Here is a 21344-nt window from a genome sequence, read left to right on the forward strand (position 1 = left end):
CTAGTTTCCCCCAGTTTAAACTGGGGCACCAGGAGAGGGACTTAATACTGTGGGGTAGTTGGAGGAGAACATTATAATGTGGGGACATATAGTGTACGGGTGACTGTAGGAGGGTTATACTGTGTGGGGGCACATGGAAAATGGATGAGAATGGGCAGAGTCAACATAAAACTGGGCGGAGCTAAATTAGCTGCGGTGCGATATGCACACTGCACATTTTGTCCCTCTTTCTGTTTTTCAAAAGTTAGGAGGTATGGTATATATGTATGTTCACATTGATTACCTTCAAGATAGTTTTCATTCACCTCTGGAAGAGAGATCCCCGTAGACAGTGTTCTGCACATGCAGCGTCCTATTTGAATAGCCAAGCGTGCGGGAAGCTCCAGCTGCGCATGCTCAGTGGCTTGTGCTTTTCAATATTGATAATATTCATACCAAACTGCTCAGGGTATTATTATTATTATTATTATTATTATTTATATAGCACCATTAATTCCCTGGTGCTTTACATTTGGGGTAGTTCCAATCTAAATTTTCCACCCTGTGTGTTAAGTGGATACAAGTTTTTTTCTCTGTTTTATGGGCCTGTTATGAATCCTTATCTATGCGTTGTCGCAATGTGCCATGATCTCAAAACAGAGATCCAAGCATATAAGTATAAGATATCCTTCAGGGGGAAATATAAGATATTGTCAGGGTGTGGTCTCAATGGGACCACTTAAGTATATTGGATGGTAGTCAAATTTAAAGATAAAGACGCATAATGATGCATTCAACACAGAGACGGATTGAACCTGTGTAGAAGCATACCTTTAGAGGAAGTATAAGATATCCTTCAGGGGGAGTATAAGATATCCTTCAGGGGGAGTATAAGATATCCTTCAGGGGGGAGTATAAGATATCCTTCAGGGGATGTATAACATATCCTTCAGGAGGAGTATAAGATATCCTTCAGGGAAGTATAACATATCCTTCAGGGGGGAGTATAAGATATCCTTCAGGGGAAGTATAACATATCCTTCAGGGGGGAGTATAAGATATCCTTCAGGGGAAGTATAACATATCCTTCAGGGGGGAGTATAAGATATCCTTCAGGGGAAGTATAACATATCCTTCAGGGGAAGTATAACATATCCTTCAGGGGGGGGTATAAGATATCCTTCAGGGGAAGTATAAGATATCCTTCAGGGGGAGTATAAGATATCCTTCAGGGGAAGTATAACATATCCTTCAGGGGAAGTATAACATATCCTTCAGGGGGGAGTATAACATATCCTTCAGGGGGGAGTATAAGATATCCTTCAGGGGGAGTATAAGATATCCTTCAGGGGAGGTATAAGATATCCTTCAGGGGAAGTATAAGATATCCTTCAGGGGGAGTATAAGATATCCTTCAGGGGGGAGTATAAGATATCCTTCAGGGGGGAGTATAACATATCCTTCAGGGGATGTATAACATATCCTTCAGGAGGAGTATAAGATATCCTTCAGGGAAGTATAACATATCCTTCAGGGGAAGTATAACATATCCTTCAGGGGGGAGTATAACATATCCTTCAGGGGAAGTATAAGATATCCTTCAGGGGGAGTATAAGATATCCTTCAGGGGGAGTATAAGATATCCTTCAGGGGAAGTATAACATATCCTTCAGGGGGAGTATAAGATATCCTTCAGGGAAGTATAACATATCCTTCAGGGGGAGTATAAGATATCCTTCAGGGGAAGTATAACATATCCTTCAGGAGGAGTATAAGATATCCTTCAGGGAAGTATAACATATCCTTCAGGGGGAGTATAAGATATCCTTCAGGGGAAGTATAACATATCCTTCAGGGGATGTATAACATATCCTTCAGGGGGGAGTATAAGATATCCTTCAGGGGGGAGTATAAGATATCCTTCAGGGAAAGTATAACATATCATTCAGGGGGAGTATAAGATATCCTTCTTGATGATAATAGACCCTGGTTTTGATGTATCTGTTTAGATAATATTAAATTCTGGTAAAAAGTGACATTATAAAAAAGGCTAACCATACACATATGGTACATGAATCCATTATCCTAAAAGCCAATACATATTAATAAATAAATGTATACAAGTACATATTATGTGATTTGTATAAAAATGAGAATCACTCACTTTATAAATGTAGGCTGCCTAAATTCCAGCATGGACATCATACACTATCATACTAATCCTACTAATATTATCAATGTGAAAGTTTGTGTGTTTGGATGTTTGTTTCTCAATCACACAAAAACCTCGATTAAAACATAGGCTACTTTTTGTCCTGGTAAATGACATGGCTTCACGACTGCTAGGAACTAATTTATGTTCACACTAGATTAAAGGACCCTTGATGACGTCATCAAAGGTCCTTGAGCCGTCTAGGATAGGATCACGCTGTTGTGTGGGCGGAGCTACACACTATTTTGTGGGCGGGGCTATGTAGTATTGAACCGCACAGTGTGGAAGCTGCTGAAAGTGGCTTATAATGGAAGGTGAGGAGAGAAGAGAGCATGCAGGCTGTGTATGGAAAAGAGGGGTATATGGGGTGTAAACTTTGTGTGAGTTAGAGGGGGAATGTGGGGTTCAGGCTCTGATGGGAGTGAGAACTGTGCCAAATTTTATCAAAATCCCTTCAGCCATCTATAAACACGAGCTGCTCAGATACTGACATAAGAAAACCCCTTTCATCCAAATTGCCAGATGTAACAGAGCTTATGCAGCGATGTAGCACAGCTGGGTATGCTGTCCATATACAGAGATGTAGATAGAGCTGGGTATGCTGTGCATATGCAGAGATGTAGCAGAGCCGAAACACTGCAGCAGGCGGAACATCGACAGCAGCAATTGGCTAAATATAAGTGGCTCATCGACAACAACAACTCGCAGACGAAGTCGTGGGCAGAGTCTAGTAAATAATATAGATAACACATCTGATAAAAAAGGTACAGAGCATGATTTGTATAAAACACAGGGCTAATGAAAACTGCTTGTGTACTATAACACATTTAGAAACCGACACTTCAAATTAAGTCATTTTGGGGATTTATCAGAGTGGTTTAACTTAGTCCACAAAAATTAAAATAAAATGATACCTGCTATATTGAATGAATTTGAGATGTCCTCCAGTGCTTCATTGAGACCACCAAGAAGGATATCTTATACTCCCTCATTTTTTAGCACACCCTTCTCATTGTATAGGTTTATCTAATTGGAATAGAGTATATATATTTCATTTTCCCATGAGCCGACAGTTGGGGCCACAAAATATAGAACAGGCCCTATTCCTGTTCAATTTTGCGGCCATTGTTTCCATTGCCTCTATTCACTTAATGAAAGGAACCGTGGCCCGTGCATGGGCGGAACACAGGGTACATCCCAGTGTTCTCCGTGTGCCACCCATGCTTTTATTTCACAGCCAGTCAGTTGGAGCACGGTCGTCTGCAACCGGCTTTAGGCTATTTTTTATGGAGCGTGCTCTGGATCCTACTTGCCCTATGTTCACACTGTTGACTTATTTTAGGTCCAAGAGAGGTATGTTAATTTAGTGTGGGGTTTCATCTGAATGAGGTTGCCTTACTGTGGCAGGTACAGACCTGTAATTTATAGATTATATTAGGTGTTTTTAACAATATTATTAGTTCTTTTTGGATTTACATTTCCATGTGCCCTAATGCTGTGTGCGGAGTGCATCTGCAGTTTTTGGTATTTGGCACATATATGGCTGGTATTTAGCATCTTTTTGCATAGAACTGCATGTCTATGGAATATCATTATGTACCAATATGCTAACAATGTTCAGAAATTTACTTGAGAATCTAGGTTGAACTGTTATAGAAGTGGTGAAAAAAAATAAGAATAGGTGGACTATAGAAAAGGGATTCTTGTAGTAGCATTGCCCAACTATGGAAAAACTATAGCTGTATCCGTTTAGGAATGTGTTCCTCCATATCAACCAAAATAGGAAACATGAACCTTTGTTGTGGTCATGGATTACATCAAAAACACTAACAAGAGAATAACGGTAAATTGGAGAAAAAAACAAACCATCAAATAAAACAAAAGAAGTGCAAAATAGGACCTAACAGGTTTGTAGAGAACAGTACAAAACAGGAATGGCCAGAATATAAAATAACACAGCGAACCGGAAAAAAGAGAATAAAACTGACAAATAAAGAAATAAATAATTACAAGACAGAACAAAACTGATCAGCACGGAAGAAAGCTAAAAGCATGAAATAGAACAAAAAGGATAGGAAAGAAGAGAGTAGAGTATTAAAAGACCAAACACAACAAAGAGTATAGACAAAAGTCAGAACAACGCAGAACAGAAAAAAACCAAATGGATAAAACAGGATAAAATATGTCAGAAAAGAATACAAAAAGGCTAAGTCAGAACAATCCCCATCCAAAAACAAAGTCAGAACAAAAAGTACAGAAACGCAGAAGAGAACAAAACAGGACAGGGAATAATAAACTGAACCAGAAGAGACAAAAATAAGACAGAACAAAAGAAGACGGGACAGGACATAAGAGGACAGGTTATACTAGAAAGCAGCACACAACAGGTTAATGAATTAATTTTGACACATCTGTAGTTGTCTGTACCTCAGAATTACGAATCTATGTTTTTAATGAACAGATTTGAGCTCATTTCTCTTGCAAATTGCAGTACAAGTATCTGTTGGCAAGCAGGAGACCCTGATCTTCTTATGATTGAAAAGAGTCAAGTAAAGTGTAAAACAGCAAAGTGCTAAACTATTGGATACGTGTGTTGCGAGCCATTATTTGTGACACTTCAGTAGACGCATTGTGAGGCCATCCAATAACACACAGAGGCCACCCAGGCATTCTTCTTTTTTTTTCTTTTTTTTTTTTTTTTTTTATAGCTATTTTCTCATTGGTCTTTAAAATTTGCATATAGCAAGGTCTGGCTGATGGATCTTCTGCTTGTTCCAGTTGCCTTGGAAGGCCATCCATTAATCAGACTCTTCTACATAAACGCTAGATCTAAGTGGTGTTGGGACTTCTCAGGGTTATTATTCTTACTAATGTTTTCACAACTATTCACAGGACATAAATTGTGCTTTTGTTTCTAGACACATTTATATCATTGCTGCAGCCAAATATTATGGACTTAGCATCCAAGTGACTTATTTGGTAAAATAGTTTTAGAAATGATCAGGCAATTTCTCTTTTTTGAGGCGATTCTCAGAACTCAGCAATATCATTTGTATATTCTTTATACTCATCCAGTGCTAGTTTGCTCATATTACACCCTGGCCCATCTTGTTTGTTGTACATCATCACAAGCTTGTCACTTCCTAGACATTACAAAGCTGAAAGACTTTATAGAATAATATGAGCAGCTTCTGAAGACACCTGATGAAGGGTTGAGAATGATGGCTTTCATGAGGAAGGTGCCATCATATTATACATACCAAAAAAAATAGGTGAAACTTAAAGGCACAATAAAGTGAGACGTAAATGTCTTCTTCTGCATGGTTGCTGTCGTCCTTGACACTTTCGATTCTGGGGCCAGTGTTTATCATGGAAGTAGTATAGATGGAAAGATTATGAATGATAATCTGTTTTCCCTTAGCCCAAACAGCAGCACAACTGGGATATTCCTGCCCCTATGAGCTGTCAGGACAGGTGGAATTTTTAATTACCTAACAGCTTTGACCCTTATAAGAGGTCGGACGACCAACTCCCTCTTGTGTTAGTAGCAAGTATAAAGCACGGCGTATATTTCACAGAAATAATACAAAATAGTATAAAATTAGTACAAATATACAGCATAGAGAGGGAGCCTTGTGCTGCTGTTTGGGCTAAGGGAAAACAGATTATCATTCATAATCTTTCATTCCCCCTACACCCAACAGCAGCACAACTGGGGATTTAGCAAGTATCGCTTTTACCCTAGGGTGGGTGATCCTGGCAGGCTGATGCCAACACAGAGTATCCAAATGCTGTAGACTCCATCGTCCGCCAATCCAGTCTATAATGCTTGGCGAATGTTAGATGCGAACTCCAAGAAGCCGCGGCACATATCTGCTCCAAGGAAAGGAACCGCCTTTTGGCCTAAGATGTTGCCACTGCACGGGTGGCATGGGCACGGACAAAGTCTGGCACTGGAAGTTCTTGGGCACGTAGGGAGCAGATAATGGCTTCCTTGATCCATCTTGACAGAGTTGATTTGGATGCTTTGGCACCTCTATTGTGCCCAAACACGTTGACTAGCAAATTCTCTGATCTCCGGAAGGGCGCAGTGCGCTCCAAGTAAATACGTAATGCTCTCACCAAATCCAACTTGTGCATCTTCTCTTCCCACTCAGAGGTAGGGGGAGGAAAAAAGGCTGGTAAGACAATCACCTGGTTGATATTCTGAAGAGTGAGTACCTTTGGCAAGAATCCTGGAACGAACCTCAGCTGTACTCTGTCTGGAAAGAAAGTTAGAAAGGGTTCAGAGGCCGCTAGGGCCTGTAGCTCGCCAACCCTCTTGGCGGAGGTTATTGCGACCAGGAACGTTACTTTGTATGACAGGTACTTCCAATCCACTTCAGATAAGGGTTCAAAGGGAGGAACACAGAGACCCTGTAGCACCGCCGCTAGGTCCAAGATAGGGACAGGAGGTTGTACCTGTGGGCGGAGCCTAGTAGCCCCTCTCAGGAACTGTTTGATAAGAGGATCCTGAGATAATCTGGTCTCCAGGAGAGCAGACAGAGCTGATACTTGGAACTTCAGGGTAGCGGGAGCTAGCCTCCTTTCTAGGCCCTCTTGTAGGAACTCCAAGACTGAATCTCTGAAACGCTGTTTACCTGTACACAAATTCCGGATCCTTTGGTAGCTCTGATTAGTTGACTCTGCTCTTGAATGTGCTTGGGTCCTTAGCACTCCCTGGGACAATCCACCCTCTCCACATACGGCATTGTTAACCTCCAGGCAGTGAGGTTGAACTTGTCCAGGCCCTGGTACGGCCGGCCGTTTAGAGTTACCAGGTTTTGGACAGTTTGAAGCCTCCAGTGGTTCCCTCGGCTCATAAGGATGAGGTCAGTGAACCATGCCCTTTTTGGCCAGAACGCCATGATCACTATTGCCTGAGTTTCGCCAATGCCTTCGGAATCATTGGAATGGGAGGGAACACGTATGCCAGTTTGAACCTCCAAGGTATTGACAGGGCATCCACCGCCAAAGGGTTGTCTTCCCAGTACAGGGAGCAGAACCTTTCTACTTTGGCGGTGTATTGGGTGGCCATCAGATCCACCTCGGGGAGACCCCACATCTCAGTGAGATGTTGAAAGATGTCTTGGTTTAGAGACCATTCTCCTGAGGTTGTCATCTCTCTGCTGAGTTGATCCGCCAGGATATTCAGACAACCTCGGATGTGTACGGCTGTCAACTGGAGAAGATTCTGTTCTTCCCAGGCGAAGATTAAATTGGTAGCCTGCAGTAGAGAGGGGGACCTGGTTCCCCCTTGCTTGTTGATGTAATGGACTGCCGTCAGGTTGTCTGTCTGAATCTTGACTGCTTTCCCCCGCAGAACAGGCACAAACGTCAGAAGTAATCGGTGAACTGCCGTAAGCTCGCACCAACTGGATGAGCGCATTCTCTCCAGATGGTTCCATGTACCTTGTGCCGGGGTCTCACCCAGATGAGCTTCCCATCCTGTGAGGGAGGCATCTGTTGTCAACAGGGTCGAGGTGAACCTGACCGAAGACTGCCCATCACGTAGATGGGACCACCAGGCTAGTGAGCGTCTGGTGCTGATGGTTAACTGGATAGGCTTCTGTAGTTCCGAAGGACTGTGATTCCAGACTCTCAGGATCTCGTTCTGCAGAGGGTGCATGTGCCACAGGGCCCAGGGGACTGCTTCTATGCAGGCGGACATCAAGCCTAAGACCTTCATGGCCGTCCTGATTGTAACTCTCCTGGTGACGGAGAGATGATGAACCGCTCGAGCAATCTTTTCCTTGTGAGAAGAAGGCAGAGAGATCGTCATTTTGAGAGAATCTAAAATGAAACCCAGTAACTGGATCCGCGTTGATGGAATCACGACTGACTTCTGCCAGTTTATTAGCCAGCCCAGCTGGCTTAGCAAAGCTACTACGGTCTGAACCTGCGTGGTGAGGACCTCCTTTGACTGAGCCTTGAGGAGCCAGTCGTCCAGATATGGGGCTATGAAGATCCCTTGGAGGCGCAGGGTGGCAGCGACCGGAGCTATCACCTTTGTGAAGGTGTGGGGGGCCTGATGATATGCCGAAAGGGAGGGCGGTGAATTGAAGGTGTAGAAGTCTTCCATCTATGAATATTGTGACTCTTAGAAACTTCCTGTGTGCGGGAAAGATAGGTACGTGGAGATAAGCATAACTTAGGTCCAAGGTGACAAAGTGATCTCCAGGTTGCAGGAAGGGTAACACCGACCTGATGGTTTCCATACGGAAACGTACCTTGCGGATAAACTGATTCAGATATCTGAGATCTATGATCATTCGCCATCCGCCCGAAGACTTGGGTACCAGGAAAACCGGAGAGTAGACACCTTGGCCTCGTTCCGCCTGAGGAACCGGTTCCAGAGCTGCTTTGTCCACGTACTCCTGAACAGCCTTCTCCAGATGAAGTTGTTTGGGGCCCTGTCTACAGGTTCAGATGTGAAGCTTATCCTGTAGCCTTCCTGCACCGTCTGGATGACCCAGGGGTCCTGGGTGTACAGGAGCCAGGCAGCTGCATGATGGGAAAGGCAGCCGCCTACTTCGAAGGGGATTGGGGAGTGGGAGGTAATACTGTCAGAGGGTCTTTCTGCGCTCGTGGGAGGTTCAGCAGGAACTGAGGTCCAGCGCGCCTCTGCCCTCTGGAGCCTCACTGGGAAGTTCCGCGTCCCCGAAAGGATCTTTGCCTCTCAGCAGGTTGGGGGAGATTTTTTCCCTTAGAATCAGCGAGGCCCTTCATTATGCGGTCCAGCTCGCTGCCGAAGAGCCTCCCCGGTTCAAAGGGGAGCGAGCAGAGACTGAATTTTGTTGTCCACTTGCCATGGCTTAAGCCACAAGGGACGTCTGGCCGCAGTAGTAAGTGCCATTGCTCTGGCCACCAGCCTTGACTGGAATCGAGTAGCCTCAGAAAGGTGGTCAACCAGCAAGTTGATATCTTTAACAGCAGAGAGGAGTTCTTCCCTATCCATTCCTGCATCTATATCCCTAGTGAGGGTACGCAATTCTGATTGGAGGCCCAAGACGACCTCATTAGCCGCTATGGCCACCGAGGCCTGGGCGGAGGATGCTGCATAAGCCCGCCTCAAGGATCCCTCAGCCCGCCGGTCCATGGGATCACGAAGACCCGAACTGTCTTCAGCGGGGAGTACAGTGCGTCGGGAGAGTTTTGCCACTGCTATGTCCACCTTAGGTGGCGGACCCCAGGCCCCCAGCTGGGATTTAGTGGTAGGGAACAGTGCCCTAAATCTTTTGGACGGCACAAACGCCCTCTCGGGACGTTTCCACTCTCCCTCCATGGTGCACACTAGGTCCGAGCTGCCTCTGAAGGTCCTTGACCTGTGACTCGGCCACTCGCCAGCCTCACAATCCCTGGGCTTAATTATTTTGAAGAGCCTAGGCATCTTCTCCAGTGGGAAGATCTCCTTCTCCGTATCCTCCAGGTCTTCGGAGGAAGAATCCACCTCCCTGATGTGTAGTCTTTCCAGGAAGGGGGGAGAAGGTTCTGCTGACTCCAGACAGGGCCTCTTTGCCAGGTGGGAAACGGTGTCCTTCACCTTTCTCATGGATTGTGAAGCAAAGTCTTTAACCCATGAAACCACCTCCCAGATAGGAGTGGCCTCAGAAGGTGGAGCTCTGCACCCCTGGCAAAACCTGTACTCACAGGCGTCTGGCAGCGGGATCCTGCATTTGGCACAGGCCAGATGTCTCCTCTTGGACACACTCTTTCTCCTGGGAGGAAGGGCGGAAGAGGATGAAGATGACATTTCTGGGAAACAAGAGACAGAAAATCAATATCCTTAGATCAGTAGGAACTACCCACACCCTCCCCCTCCACCAGACCTCACGAGCAGAACTTTGTTCAACAAAGTAACCAGCAATGCAATCAGCAAGCGAAAAACACTACTCTGACACAGAGTGCTTGAGTAGGTGCCTGTAACCGGGGTGACAGGCAAATTCTAGGTGGTGGAGGGGGGATTATAAGAGATTTCAGGAGGAAGGGGAGGGCACAAAGCCGAAGCCCCGCCCCCAGCACTAGCTTAGGAAAAAAGGTTCCGCCCGGCCGATAAAGCAAGGAGTTGGCACGTTGCGGAGGGGGGCCGACAGGCAGGAGCGCGGACCAGAAGCAAGCCGAAGGTAAGAAGTAGGGGGGAAAGGGAAAGCCCTGACCCCAGTAAGACCCCACCTCTCCCCAACCACATGCCCTGTCCCACAGGACAGAAAAAAACACAAGAGGGAGTTGGTCGTCCGACCTCTTAGAGGGGTCAAAGCTGTTAGGTAATTACAAATTGCACCTGTCCTAACAGCTCATAGGGGCAGGAATACCCCGGTTGTGCTGCTGTTGGGCGTAGGGGGATTGTGATTTTTTCAACCATTATGAATGTAATATTACACGAGAATTATTATTGGGCTTTTTGTTTTTCAGCGCTCCTGGTAAGGTTTCTCACTAAGCGATTCATTTGGGAATATGACCCTACTTTAGGTAAGAGACATTCTCATACTGTCTATATGTAAGTCAACATTTAGATGAAGTCATGGAAACCAAATTGAGTGGTAAACGCTTCCGGTTTATTTCCAGTGTTCCCTTTGTACCTCTGCTTATGAGTTGTAAATGGTCTCAGGACACAGACAAGGGAACTGATAATTCAGGGATATTGTCAATCCCATTGATTTGATAAATATAGAAAGAATACGTCAATCCTTCAGAATATAACTATACATAATCCAAGCAAATAGCTACAAATAGGAGCCCTCTAGATGTATGCTATATTCTGGTATATTTAGAGTATCTTCCAATATATACTGGCTGGTCTTCGTGAATAGAAGTTCTGTTAGTAGCTCCCCCATTACTGTACTTATGGCTATTACGTCTCATTTACTGCGACTGAGCCCCCCCATTACTGCTCTGCCCTTTGCAGTGACTGAGTCCCCCCCCCATTACTGCCTCACTCTATACTGAGACTGAGCTCCCGCATTATTACTCAGCTCTATAATATGACTGAGCCCCCTCCCCCCTATGTCCCATAGAGGCCCCTGCACACAGTATTATGTCCCATAGAGGCCCCTGCACACAGTATTATCCCCCATAGTGGCCCCTGCACACAGTATTATCCCCCATAGTGGCCCCTGCACACAGTATTATGTCCCATAGTGGCCCCTGCACACAGTATTATGTCCCATAGTGGCCCCTGCACACAGTATTATGTCCCATAGTGGCCCCTGTACACAGTATTATGTCCCATAGTGGCCCCTGCACACAGTATTATGTCCCATAGTGGCCCCTGCACACAGTATTATCCCCCATAGTGGCCCCTGCACACAGTATTATGTCCCATAGTGGCCCCTGTACACAGTATTATGTCCCATAGTGGCCCCTGCACACAGTATTATCCTCCATAGTGGCCCCTGCACGCAGTATTATGTCCCATAGAGGCCCCTGCACACAGTATTATGTCCCATAGAGGCCCCTGCACACAGTATTATCCCCCATAGTGGCCCCTGCACACAGTATTATGTCCCATAGTGGCCCCTGCACACAGTATTATGTCCCATAGTGGCCCCTGTACACAGTATTATGTCCCATAGAGGCCCCTGCACACAGTATTATGTCCCATAGAGGCCCCTGCACACAGTATTATCCCCCATAGTGGCCCCTGCACACAGTATTATGTCCCATAGTGGCCCCTGCACACAGTATTATGTCCCATAGTGGCCCCTGCACACAGTATTATCCCCCATAGTGGCCCCTGCACACAGTATTATCCCCCATAGTGGCCCCTGCACACAGTATTATCCCCCATAGTGGTCCCTGCACACAGTATTATGTCCCATAGTGGCCCCTGCACACAGTATTATGTCCCATAGTGGCCCCTGCACACAGTATTATGTCCCATAGTGGCCCCTGCACACAGTATTATCCCCCATAGTGGCCCCTGCACACAGTATTATCCCCCATAGTGGCCCCTGCACACAGTATTATCCCCCATAGTGGCCCCTGCACACAGTATTATCCCCCATAGTGGTCCCTGCACACAGTATTATCCCCCATAGTGGTCCCTGCACACAGTATTATGTCCCATAGTGGCCCCTGCACACAGTATTATGTCCCATAGAGGCCCCTGCACACAGTATTATCCCCCATAGTGGCCCCTGCACACAGTATTATACCCCATAGTGGCCCCTGCACACAGTATTATCCCCCATAGTGGTCCCTGCACACAGTATTATGTCCCATAGTGGCCCCTGCACACAGTATTATGTCCCATAGTGGCCCCTGTACACAGTATTATGACCCATAGTGGCCCCTGCACACAGTATTATGTCCCATAGTGGCCCCTGCACACAGTATTATCCCCCATAGTGGCCCCTGCACACAGTATTATCCCCCATAGTGGCCCCTGCACACAGTATTATGTCCCATAGTGGCCCCTGTACACAGTATTATGTCCCATAGTGGCCCCTGCACACAGTATTATGTCCCATAGTGGCCCCTGCACACAGTATTATGTCCCATAGTGGCCCCTGCACACAGTATTATCCCTCATAGTGGCCCCTGCACACAGTATTATCCCCCATAGTGGCCCCTGCACACAGTATTATGTCCCATAGTGGCCCCTGCACACAGTATTATGTCCCATAGTGGCTCCTGTACACAGTATTATCCCCCATAGTGGCCCCTGCACACAGTATTATCCCCCATAGTGGCCCCTGCACGCAGTATTATGTCCCATAGTGGCCCCTGCACACAGTATTATGTCCCATAGTGACCCCTGCACACAGTATTATGTCCCATAGTGACCCCTGCACACAGTATTATGTCCCATAGTGGCCCCTGCACACAGTATTATGTCCCATAGTGGCCCCTGTACACAGTATTATGTCCCATAGAGGCCCCTGCACACAGTATTATGTCCCATAGTGGCCCCTGTACACAGTATTATGTCCCATAGAGGCCCCTGCACACAGTATTATCCCCCATAGTGGCCCCTGCACACAGTATTATGTCCCATAGTGGCCCCTGCACACAGTATTATGTCCCATAGTGGCTCCTGCACACAGTATTATCCCCCATAGTGGCCCCTGCACACAGTATTATCCCCCATAGTGGCCCCTGCATACAGTATTATCCCCCATAGTGGTCCCTGCACACAGTATTATGTCCCATAGTGGCCCCTGCACACAGTATTATGTCCCATAGAGGCCCCTGCACACAGTATTATCCCCCATAGTGGCCCCTGCACACAGTATTATCCCCCATAGTGGCCCCTGCACACAGTATTATACCCCATAGTGGCCCCTGCACACAGTATTATGTCCCATAGTGGCCCCTGCACACAGTATTATGTCCCATAGTGGCCCCTGTACACAGTATTATGACCCATAGTGGCCCCTGCACACAGTATTATGTCCCATAGTGGCCCCTGCACACAGTATTATCCCCCATAGTGGCCCATGCACACAGTATTATCCCCCATAGTGGCCCCTGCACACAGTATTATGTCCCATAGTGGCCCCTGCACACAGTATTATGTCCCATAATGGCCCCTGCACACAGTATTATGTCCCATAGTGGCCCCTGCACACAGTATTATCCCTCATAGTGGCCCCTGCACACAGTATTATCCCCCATAGTGGCCCCTGCACACAGTATTATGTCCCATAGTGGCCCCTGCACACAGTATTATGTCCCATAGTGGCTCCTGTACACAGTATTATCCACCATAGTGGCCCCTGCACACAGTATTATCCCCCATAGTGGCTCCTGCACGCAGTATTATGTCCCATAGTGGCCCCTGCACACAGTATTATGTCCCATAGTGACCCCTGCACACAGTATTATGTCCCATAGTGGCCCCTGCTCACAGTATTATGTCCCATAGTGGCCCCTGCACACAGTATTATGTCCCATAGTGGCCCCTGCACACAGTATTATCCCCCATAGTGGCCCCTGCACACAGTATTATGTCCCATAGTGGCCCCTGTACACAGTATTATCCCTCATAGTGGCCCCTGCACACAGTATTATGTCCCATAGTGGCCCCTGCACACAGTATTATGTCCCATAGTGGCCCCTGCACACAGTATTATGTCCCATAGTGACCCCTGCACACAGTATTATGTCCCATAGTGGCCCCTGCACACAGTATTATGCCCCATAGTGACCCCTGCACACAGTATTATGTCCCATAGTGGCCCCTGCACACAGTATTATGTCCCATAGTGGCCCCTGCACACAGTATTATGTCCCATAGTGGCCCCTGCACACAGTATTATGTCCCATAGTGGCCCCTGTACACAGTATTATGTCCCATAGTGGCCCCTGCACACAGTATTATGTCCCATAGTGGCCCCTGCACACAGTATTATGTCCCATAGTGGCCCCTGCACACAGTATTATGTCCCATAGTGGCCCCTGCACACAGTATTATGTCCCATAGTGGCCCCTGTACACAGTATTATGTCCCATAGTGGCCCCTGCACACAGTATTATGTCCCATAGTGGCCCCTGCACACAGTATTATGTCCCATAGTGGCCCCTGCACACAGTATTATCCCTCATAGTGGCCCCTGCACACAGTATTATCCCCCATAGTGGCCCCTGCACACAGTATTATGTCCCATAGTGGCCCCTGCACACAGTATTATGTCCCATAGTGGCTCCTGTACACAGTATTATCCCCCATAGTGGCCCCTGCACACAGTATTATCCCCCATAGTGGCCCCTGCACGCAGTATTATGTCCCATAGTGGCCCCTGCACACAGTATTATGTCCCATAGTGACCCCTGCACACAGTATTATGTCCCATAGTGACCCCTGCACACAGTATTATGTCCCATAGTGGCCCCTGCACACAGTATTATGTCCCATAGTGGCCCCTGTACACAGTATTATGTCCCATAGAGGCCCCTGCACACAGTATTATGTCCCATAGTGGCCCCTGTACACAGTATTATGTCCCATAGAGGCCCCTGCACACAGTATTATCCCCCATAGTGGCCCCTGCACACAGTATTATGTCCCATAGTGGCCCCTGCACACAGTATTATGTCCCATAGTGGCCCCTGCACACAGTATTATCCCCCATAGTGGCCCCTGCACACAGTATTATCCCCCATAGTGGCCCCTGCATACAGTATTATCCCCCATAGTGGTCCCTGCACACAGTATTATGTCCCATAGTGGCCCCTGCACACAGTATTATGTCCCATAGAGGCCCCTGCACACAGTATTATCCCCCATAGTGGCCCCTGCACACAGTATTATCCCCCATAGTGGCCCCTGCACACAGTATTATCCCCCATAGTGGCCCCTGCACACAGTATTATACCCCATAGTGGCCCCTGCACACAGTATTATGTCCCATAGTGGCCCCTGCACACAGTATTATGTCCCATAGTGGCCCCTGTACACAGTATTATGACCCATAGTGGCCCCTGCACACAGTATTATGTCCCATAGTGGCCCCTGCACACAGTATTATCCCCCATAGTGGCCCCTGCACACAGTATTATCCCCCATAGTGGCCCCTGCACACAGTATTATGTCCCATAGTGGCCCCTGTACACAGTATTATGTCCCATAGTGGCCCCTGCACACAGTATTATGTCCCATAATGGCCCCTGCACACAGTATTATGTCCCATAGTGGCCCCTGCACACAGTATTATCCCTCATAGTGGCCCCTGCACACAGTATTATCCCCCATAGTGGCCCCTGCACACAGTATTATGTCCCATAGTGGCCCCTGCACACAGTATTATGTCCCATAGTGGCTCCTGTACACAGTATTATCCACCATAGTGGCCCCTGCACACAGTATTATCCCCCATAGTGGCCCCTGCACGCAGTATTATGTCCCATAGTGGCCCCTGCACACAGTATTATGTCCCATAGTGGCCCCTGCTCACAGTATTATGTCCCATAGTGGCCCCTGCACACAGTATTATGTCCCATAGTGGCCCCTGCACACAGTATTATCCCTCATAGTGGCCCCTGCACACAGTATTATGTCCCATAGTGGCCCCTGCACACAGTATTATGTCCCATAGTGGCCCCTGCACACAGTATTATGTCCCATAGTGACCCCTGCACACAGTATTATGTCCCATAGTGGCCCCTGCACACAGTATTATGCCCCATAGTGGCCCCTGCACACAGTATTATGTCCCATAGTGGCCCCTGCACACAGTATTATGTCCCATAGTGGCCCCTGCACACAGTATTATGTCCCATAGTGGCCCCTGCACACAGTATTATGTCCCATAGTGGCCCCTGTACACAGTATTATGTCCCATAGTGGCCCCTGCACACAGTATTATGTCCCATAGTGGCCCCTGCACACAGTATTATGTCCCATAGTGGCCCCTGCACACAGTATTATGTCCCATAGTGGCCCCTGTACACAGTATTATGTCCCATAGTGGCCCCTGCACACAGTATTATGTCCCATAGTGGCCCCTGCACACAGTATTATGTCCCATAGTGGCCCCTGCACACAGTATTATGTCCCATAGTGGCCCCTGCTCACAGTATTATCCCCCATAGTGGCCCCTGCACACAGTATTATGTCCCATAGTGGCCCCTGCTCACAGTATTATGTCCCATAGTGGCCCCTGCACACAGTATTATCCCCCATAGTGGCCCCTGCTCACAGTATTATGTCCCATAGTGGCCCCTGCACACAGTATTATGTCCCATAGTGGCCCCTGCACACAGTATTATGTCCCATAGTGGCCCCTGCACACAGTATTATGTCCCATAGTGGCCCCTGCTCACAGTATTATGTCCCATAGTGGCCCCTGCACACAGTATTATCCCCCATAGTGACCCCTGCACACAGTATTATCCCCCATAGTGACCCCTGCACACAGTATTATGCCCCATAGTGGCCCCTGCACACAGTATTATGTCCCATAGTGGCCCCTGTACACAGTATTATGTCCCATAGTGACCCCTGCACACAGTATTATGTCCCATAGTGGCCCCTGCTCACAGTATTATGTCCCATAGTGGCTCCTGCACACAGTATTATGTCCCATAGTGACCCCTGCACACAGTATTATCCCCCATAGTGGCCCCTGCACACAGTATTATCCCCCATAGTGGCCCCTGCACACAGTATTATGTCCCATAGTGGCCACTGCACACAGTATTATGTCCCATAGTGGCCCCTGCACACAGTATTATGTCCCATAGTGTCTCCTGCACACAGTATTATGTCCCATAGTGGCCCCTGCTCACAGTATTATGTCCCATAGTGGCCCCTGCTCACAGTATTATGTCCCATAGTGGCCCCTGCACACAGTATTATGTCCCATAGTGGCCCCTGCTCACAGTATTATGTCCCATAGTGGCCCCTGCACACAGTATTATGTCCCATAGTGGCTCCTGCACACAGTATTATGTCCCATAGTGACCCCTGCACACAGTATTATGTCCCATAGTGGCCCCTGCTCACAGTATTATGTCCCATAGTGGCCCCTGCACACAGTATTATGTCCCATAGTGGCCCCTGCACACAGTATTATGTCCCATAGTGGCCCCTGCACACAGTATTATGTCCCATAGTGGCCCCTGTACACAGTATTATGTCCCATAGTGGCCCCTGCACACAGTATTATGTCCCATAGTGGCCCCTGCACACAGTATTATGTCCCATAGTGGCCCCTGCACACAGTATTATGTCCCATAGTGGCCCCTGCACACAGTATTATGTCCCATAGTGGCCCCTGCACACAGTATTATGTCCCATAGTGGCCCCTGCACACAGTATTATGTCCCATAGTGGCCCCTGCTCACAGTATTATCCCCCATAGTGGCCCCTGCACACAGTATTATGTCCCATAGTGGCCCCTGCACACAGTATTATGTCCCATAGTGGCCCCTGCACACGGTATTATGTCCCATAGTGGCCCCTGCTCACAGTATTATGTCCCATAGTGGCCCCTGCACACAGTATTATGTCCCATAGTGGCCCCTGCACACAGTATTATGTCCCATAGTGGCCCCTGCACACAGTATTATGTCCCATAGTGGCCCCTGCTCACAGTATTATGTCCCATAGTGGCCCCTGCTCACAGTATTATGTCCCATAGTGGCCCCTGCACACAGTATTATCCCCCATAGTGACCCCTGCACACAGTATTATCCCCCATAGTGACCCCTGCACACAGTATTATGCCCCATAGTGGCCCCTGCACACAGTATTATGTCCCATAGTGGCCCCTGCACACAGTATTATGTCCCATAGTGACCCCTGCACACAGTATTATGTCCCATAGTGGCCCCTGCACACAGTATTATGTCCCATAGTGGCCCCTGCTCACAGTATTATGTCCCATAGTGGCCCCTGCACACAGTATTATCCCCCATAGTGACCCCTGCACACAGTATTATCCCCCATAGTGGCCCCTGCACACAGTATTATGCCCCATAGTGGCCCCTGCACACAGTATTATGTCCCATAGTGGCCCCTGCACACAGTATTATGTCCCATAGTGGCCCCTGCACACAGTATTATGTCCCATAGTGGCCCCTGCTCACAGTATTATCCCCCATAGTGGCCCCTGCACACAGTATTATGTCCCATAGTGGCCCCTGCACACAGTATTATGTCCCATAGTGGCCCCTGCACACGGTATTATGTCCCATAGTGGCCCCTGCTCACAGTATTATGTCCCATAGTGGCCCCTGCACACAGTATTATGTCCCATAGTGGCCCCTGCACACAGTATTATGTCCCATAGTGGCCCCTGCACACAGTATTATGTCCCATAGTGGCCCCTGCTCACAGTATTATGTCCCATAGTGGCCCCTGCACACAGTATTATCCCCCATAGTGACCCCTGCACACAGTATTATCCCCCATAGTGACCCCTGCACACAGTATTATGCCCCATAGTGGCCCCTGCACACAGTATTATGTCCCATAGTGGCCCCTGCACACAGTATTATGTCCCATAGTGACCCCTGCACACAGTATTATGTCCCATAGTGGCCCCTGCACACAGTATTATGTCCCATAGTGGCCCCTGCTCACAGTATTATGTCCCATAGTGGCCCCTGCACACAGTATTATCCCCCATAGTGACCCCTGCACACAGTATTATCCCCCATAGTGGCCCCTGCACACAGTATTATGCCCCATAGTGGCCCCTGCACACAGTATTATGTCCCATAGTGGCCCCTGCACACAGTATTATGCCCCATAGTGGCCCCTGCACACAGTATTATGTCCCATAGTGACCCCTGCACACAGTATTATGTCCCATAGTGGCCCCTGCACACAGTATTATGTCCCATAGTGGCCCCTGCACACAGTATTATGTCCCATAGTGACCCCTGCACACAGTATTATCCCCCATAGTGGCCCCTGCACACAGTATTATCCCCCATAGTGGCCCCTGCACACAGTATTATGTCCCATAGTGGCCACTGCACACAGTATTATGTCCCATAGTGGCCCCTGCACACAGTATTATGTCCCATAGTGTCTCCTGCACACAGTATTATGTCCCATAGTGGCCCCTGCTCACAGTATTATGTCCCATAGTGGCCCCTGCTCACAGTATTATGTCCCATAGTGGCCCCTGCACACAGTATTATGTCCCATAGTGGCCCCTGCTCACAGTATTATGTCCCATAGTGGCCCCTGCACACAGTATTATGTCCCATAGTGGCTCCTGCACACAGTATTATGTCCCATAGTGACCCCTGCACACAGTATTATGTCCCATAGTGGCCCCTGCTCACAGTATTATGTCCCATAGTGGCCCCTGCTCACAGTATTATGTCCCATAGTGGCCCCTGCACACAGTATTATGTCCCATAGTGGCCCCTGCACACAGTATTATGTCCCATAGTGGCCCCTGCACACAGTATTATCCCCCATAGTGACCCCTGCACACAGTATTATCCCCCATAGTGGCCCCTGCACACAGTATTATGTCCCATAGTGACCCCTGCACACAGTATTATCCCCCATAGTGGCCCCTGCACACAGTATTATCCCCCATAGTGGCCCCTGCACACAGTATTATGTCCCATAGTGGCCCCTGCACACAGTATTATGTCCCATAGTGGCCCCTGCACACAGTATTATGTCCCATAGTGTCTCCTGCACACAGTATTATGTCCCATAGTGGCCCCTGCTCACAGTATTATGTCCCATAGTGGCCCCTGCTCACAGTATTATGTCCCATAGTGGCCCCTGCACACAGTATTATGTCCCATAGTGGCCCCTGCTCACAGTATTATGTCCCATAGTGGCCCCTGCACACAGTATTATGTCCCATAGTGGCCCCTGCACACAGTATTATGTCCCATAGTGTCTCCTGCACACAGTATTATGTCCCATAGTGGCCCCTGCTCACAGTATTATGTCCCATAGTGGCCCCTGCTCACAGTATTATGTCCCATAGTGGCCCCTGCTCACAGTATTATGTCCCATAGTGGCCCCTGCACACAGTATTATGTCCCATAGTGGCTAGAGAACTCATTTGCATACAAAAGAAAACTGGGATTTCTATCGAATGGCGGTGCGGGGAAGACATCTAAAGGTAGGAGAAGAAAAGGCTTTCTTAAGGCTGTTCCTACGTGTTAGGCCTCGTTCACATCCGCGCTTGGGGTCTCTACTTTCAGGTTTCCATTTCCTGCCCGAAACTGGGCAGGAGACGGAAACCTGCCAACATTTTTTTGGTGAGCGTTTTGTGCACTCCGTGGCGAAACCAGGTTTTTTTTTTTAACCAGACACAGAGTCGGACATGCAAGACTTTGTGTTCGGTTTAAAAAAAACGGTTTCGCCGAAGAGCGCACAAAATGCTCACCGATGCTCACGGCCGGACTCGGTCTGCCTGCAGAAGACGGTAACCTCAGAATGGAGACCTGAACGCTGGTGTGAACTCAGTATTAGGGAGAAAAAATAGTATAGTTTAATGATTGAATCCCTTTACTAAGTATTAAGTATGATTTAGCATTCCTGGATACAGAGAGATACAACCCAGTCAGTTATGCACAATGCTGTCTCACTGTGGGATAACGCTGTCTTCTTAACACTTTGTTTACTTGTGTCTGTAATACATGAAATCAGTCCTATGACCTCAGTGATGCTGCCGATACGTTCTATATG

At 47.9% G+C, this 21344-nt stretch overlaps 1 protein-coding gene across 1 annotated transcript in view; it reads left to right on the forward strand.

Moving 5' to 3' along the window:
• The window catches only part of RERG (RAS like estrogen regulated growth inhibitor), a 46324-nt gene that overhangs the window by 9399 nt on the left and 15581 nt on the right, over nt 1-21344 (forward strand). Inside the window, exon 3 of the mRNA XM_075262049.1 lies at nt 10643-10699. Within this exon, the coding sequence (XP_075118150.1) occupies nt 10643-10699 (57 nt within the window). The remainder of the gene's footprint in view (nt 1-10642; nt 10700-21344) is intronic.

Source organism: Leptodactylus fuscus, unplaced genomic scaffold, assembly GCF_031893055.1.
Source record: "Leptodactylus fuscus isolate aLepFus1 unplaced genomic scaffold, aLepFus1.hap2 HAP2_SCAFFOLD_84, whole genome shotgun sequence".
Classification (NCBI taxonomy): Eukaryota; Metazoa; Chordata; class Amphibia; order Anura; family Leptodactylidae; genus Leptodactylus; species Leptodactylus fuscus.